This window comes from Gastrolobium bilobum, unplaced genomic scaffold (genome assembly GCF_033153095.1).
Source record: "Gastrolobium bilobum isolate Gb01-03AN ecotype WA unplaced genomic scaffold, APGP_CSIRO_Gbil_v1 utg55130, whole genome shotgun sequence".
NCBI classification, from domain to species: Eukaryota; Viridiplantae; Streptophyta; class Magnoliopsida; order Fabales; family Fabaceae; genus Gastrolobium; species Gastrolobium bilobum.
Genome location: NW_026895637.1, coordinates 55,848 through 60,391, shown reverse-complemented (window position 1 = coordinate 60,391; position 4,544 = coordinate 55,848). Strand labels below are relative to the sequence as shown.

At 38.4% G+C, this 4,544-nt stretch overlaps 1 protein-coding gene and 1 non-coding gene across 2 annotated transcripts; one reads left to right on the top strand and one right to left on the bottom strand.

Moving 5' to 3' along the window:
• Window positions 1-2,247: 2,247 nt before the first annotated feature.
• Window positions 2,248-3,621, bottom strand: LOC133285788 (uncharacterized). The gene has a single exon (XM_061483074.1). The coding sequence runs from the start codon at window positions 3,619-3,621 to the stop codon at window positions 2,248-2,250; it is 1,374 nt and encodes a 457-aa protein (XP_061339058.1).
• LOC133285856 (small nucleolar RNA R71) lies at window positions 3,104-3,210 on the top strand. Its single transcript, XR_009748060.1, has one exon. It is a non-coding gene; the product is annotated as a small nucleolar RNA R71 (small nucleolar RNA).
• Window positions 3,622-4,544: the final 923 nt, after the last annotated feature.

Below are 4,544 nucleotides of genomic sequence, written 5' to 3'. Positions count from 1 at the left end.
AAGTTTGTGGTCTGATGAATTGCATGGTACCCCTCCCCAGATTTAAATCTTGTTGTCCTCAGCAATAAATTTAAATCTAAAAAGAATCCTAAGCAAGAAATCAGAAAGATTTGACACTATGTTCTGCACACATGTCAGAGAATGAACTATGTCAGAATGTCATATCCAACAAAAAATCATAATCAGGATTAGTCTCAACATACATCTCATACTACCATCAACCATCATCAACAAAATGTACATAAAAATAAACGAAATATAATATAAGAGTCTAAAACTGATATGGGGGTCAATTCTCCTCTGCTGCCTCCTGATCATTACCAGTTGTGGCATTTGCAGCAACAACATCATCAGCATAATATATATTAGCAGCATCTTGTGTAGTGTCTGCAGTCATATCAGCATCAGCATTCGAGTGTCTAGCATGTTTGTAAAGTTAGTGCAATTTCCACAAAATAATTCCCAGATTTATATTCAGATGCATCTGAAAATAATAATGAGTATATGGAACTGAAATACTTTAACAGCATGCATAATGTCAATGATGAGCGCGCTTAAGCGTAGTAACGCGCTTAAGCGCTCTGAGGCAGTGAGGAATGGGATAAAATTTTATTTAGCGCGCTTAAGCTTCCCTCTGGGGGCTTAAGCGTACCCTGCGAATGAAGATTTCTAAATGTGGAGCGCGCTTAAGCGCGATCCGGCAGAGGGGAATTGTATTTTTGGGGCTTAAGCCTTCTTTAGGGAGCTTAAGCTCTCTATACTTAGAAAATTTTTATGATTTCTTTGCATTCTTCTCCTTAAGTATTCCCTAACCTCAATGATTCCATTAAACATCATACACAAAACATATAAATCAATAAGAATTGCGTACCTGTTTATGCTTCATTCCGATATATGCCTGAAAAATCCATCTCAACAGAATTTGATCATTAACCTCAATGTTCTTAGTTTTATTTTTATGTAACATAATACTTAAATAAACTAAACTAGAATTTAAAACTGAAAACTAAACTAAATTAACTAAAATACTGAAACTTAAAATACTGAAAGCTAAAATATTGAAAAGCTAAAAACTGTTGGGTTGCCTCCCATTAGCGCTTGTTTTACGTCACGAGCTTGACGTACCTGATTTACTTTCATGGTGGCTCAAAGCATGAGCTTAGTGATGACCAAGCTCCATCATTCAGAAATGGTGTCCTCCCATAGTACTCTTGTGCATATGAGTGAGATGGAGTAGGCTTAATAGCTTTGAATTTGGTGTTTACGTGCTTTCCCTTGCTCCTGAGCTTCTCCATTTTAACCTTTGGCTTACTTTCTTGAGAAGAATTCTCTTTGTGCTCTTTTTCTTCTTTCTTCTCACTAATATAGCAGACTTGATCTTCCGCTTGAGTTATAGGTGAGGGGACTTCTTTATCAAAGAACTTGAAAATTGCCTGCTCCCCGTCTACCCGTAAGATCAACTCGCCTTTCGGTACATCAATCAGCGCTCTTGAGGTTGCCAAAAAAGGTCTTCCGAAGATCATAGGAATAGTAGAATTTTCCTCTATATCAAGGATGACAAAATCAACATGAATGATGAATTTGTCAACCTTTACCAGTATGTCCTCAATGATTCCATAAGCTTGTTTTGTAGAGCGGTCAGCCAGTTGAACTATTGTCTTGGTTGGCCTTACTTTTGTGATCCCCAGTTTCTTCATCATAAATAGTGGCATCACGTTGATGCTGGCACCGAGATCACATAGAACATTTTTCACTTCCATATTACCTATGTGCATGGAATCTTGAATCTTCCTGGATCTTTAAGTTTTGGAGGCAACTTTTTCTGGATAATGGCACTGCATTCCTCTGTCAGAGTCACCGTCTCACATTCTTGTAGATTACGCTTTCGTGATAGAAGATCTTTCATGAACTTTGCGTAATTGTGCATGTTCTCCAAGACTTCAGTAAACGGGATATTGATTTGCAGCTTCTTGAAAATGTCAAGGAACTTGGAATACTGCTGCTTTTTGATTTCCTCTCTGAACCTCTCCGGATATGGAATCTTTGCATAAGGTGAGAGCTCCAATGGATTTTCTTGCCTTTCTTGAGCTTTCTTTTTCTCCCATTTGAACTCTTTCTTTTCAGGAACAGCTTTCTCTGCAGCAAATTCTTTGGCAACTTCCTTTTCTTTTTCCTTTTCAGTTGCAAGTTCGTCATCTTTCTTTTTCTCAACTGAAGGATTTACCACAGGTTCAATGGCTTTCTCACTCATAGTAGTAATCGCATTGCAGTGTTCCCTACTTGGATTTGGAATAGTGTTACTGGAAAAGTTCCTTGAACTCTTTCAGTGAACTGCTTTGATAGCTGGCCAATCTGAGTTTCAAGATTCCACATAGAAGCTTCTTGATTCCGGAATGAGGCCCTTGTCTCTTGCATAAAGGTTGAAGTGTCCTCTCTGAAATTATTGGAACTTTGAATGTAATCTGCAGTGGTCTTGGATAATTGTGCAAAAGCCTTCTCCCATTCTGATTGTTGTGGAGGTTGTTGTTGCACTGGCATAGGAGGATTCAGTTGATGATTCGAACTGTAACTAAATCCCGAGTGTTGATTTTGATTTTGATTTCTCCACCCTTGATTCAGGTTATTGCCGTATTGGTTCCTCCCTGGATTATATGGAGCTTTTTTATCATGCCAGATTCCATTAACTTCAGCATTTTCAGTTGACTTGTGGAAATTGCAATCTTTGGTAGCATGAGTACCTGTACATATACCACAAGTGATAGAAGGAGTATTAACAGAAGCTACTGAAGTATTAACAGAAGAAACTTGAAATTCAGAAAATTGCTTTGTGAGAGCATCTAGCTGTTGTTGCTGTTTCTTATTGGATTGTAAAATCTGCTCATTCTGAGCCATGATGGCATCATAGCCATCAAGCTTCATAATCCCTGCTCTTCTCTGTGGTACTGGAGCATTATCGTACTCTTGAGATGCTAGAGATTCTATTAATTCCAAAGCTTCCTCTGGAGTTTTTGTTTTCAGTGATCCTCCTGCTGCGGCATTCACTAAGGTCCTGGTGTTTGGCGTCATTCCTTGAAAGAAAATTCTCGCTTTATCCCAAGCTTCAATGCCATGCTGTGGATATTTCCTGAATAGTCCCTTGAATCTTTCCCATGCTTCATATAAAGATTCACTTTCCTTTTGTTCAAAAGAAGTGATATCCGCCTTGAGTTTCGCCAATTTTGAAGATGAGAAAAATCTGGCCAAGAACTTTGTAGCTAAGTCATCCCAGCAGGTGATACTTCCTTCAGGTAGTGAATGCAGCCAAGCCTTTGCTTCGTCTTTCAGTGAGCATGGAAAAAGTCTAAGCAAGATGGCATCCCGAGAGACTCCGTTCATTTTTAGCATGTCACAGTAAAACAGGAAGCCTTCCAGATGACTGTAGGGGTTTTTCGTGCTTCCTCCGGCAAATTGATCTTTCTGAATCAATTGTAACAGTGCCGGCTTGAGTTCAAAATTGTTAGCTTCCATATGTGGTCTAACAATGCTTGCTGTCTGTGGAACTCTAGCAGAATTCATATAATCTCCCAATGTTCTTGGAGGTGGAGGTGGAGGTGGAGGAGGAACTCTATTTTCTTCTGCCATTGCTTTTTCTCTTGGTTTTGTTGAGCTTGAAGCTTCTTCCTCTTGCTGTCTTCTTTCTTTAGCAAGTTTTTCTGTTTCTTTTTGCTGTTTTCTCTATCTCCGGGTCGAATAGCAAGGAATCGGTGTCAACGGTACCTCGCATAAACCAAAATACAGATTATATAAAATAAAAATAGAACTGAATTTAAATAACAGAAATAAGGTCCAATCTAAAGAATTAATAGCTACTATTAATATTGAAATAGTAATCCCCGATGTAACATCCCGTTCAAACTAAAACTTTATTTAAAGTACGATTAGGAAGGTGTAGGACATTTATAGAGGATTAAAAATATTTAAAAGACATGAAAACCCTAGATTAATGGGCTGGTCAAAATACAACTAAAGTATTGGATTTAAACATTTTGGGACTCACACTTCACCTAAAGGCCGACGACCCATATTGCATTAGGATGGATTTTTGTTTAGCCTCAAATCTTGTTTGTCATAATCTCATCTTAAGGAATAGTTAGGTTCAGCCCAAAATTTTATTTATCCTAACCTCATCTTAAGAATATCACAAGGCAACACATAATTGGTTAATGACCACCACATGGCAAAAAACCTATCTCTATCTCTCTCCTCATGTGCGCCTAGGGTGTGTAAGAAATTCTAATTTTTTTGCTACTTCATCCAAATCAAATCAGCCTATGCATGTCTTATTTTTTAGGTGCCAAATAAAGTCTCTTCCACTCTTGTACTCCCTTCTTTTTGCGCAAATGTAGGAGGAAAATTCTGATTGTTTGTTTTTTTGGATTACCTCTAGTCAGCCTTGCATGTCCTTGTATTGGCTAAGGGGTCATCCCATCCACTCTCTTACCCTCCCTCCTTACACACCTAGTAGGTATCAAAGTAACTCAAAACCTTCTTGCTGGGCATTGGGA

Coding starts and splice junctions, on each gene's coding strand:
- LOC133285788 (XM_061483074.1), bottom strand. CDS start 3,621: ATGGCAGAAGAAAATAGAGTTCCTCCTCCACCTCCACCTCCACCTCCA.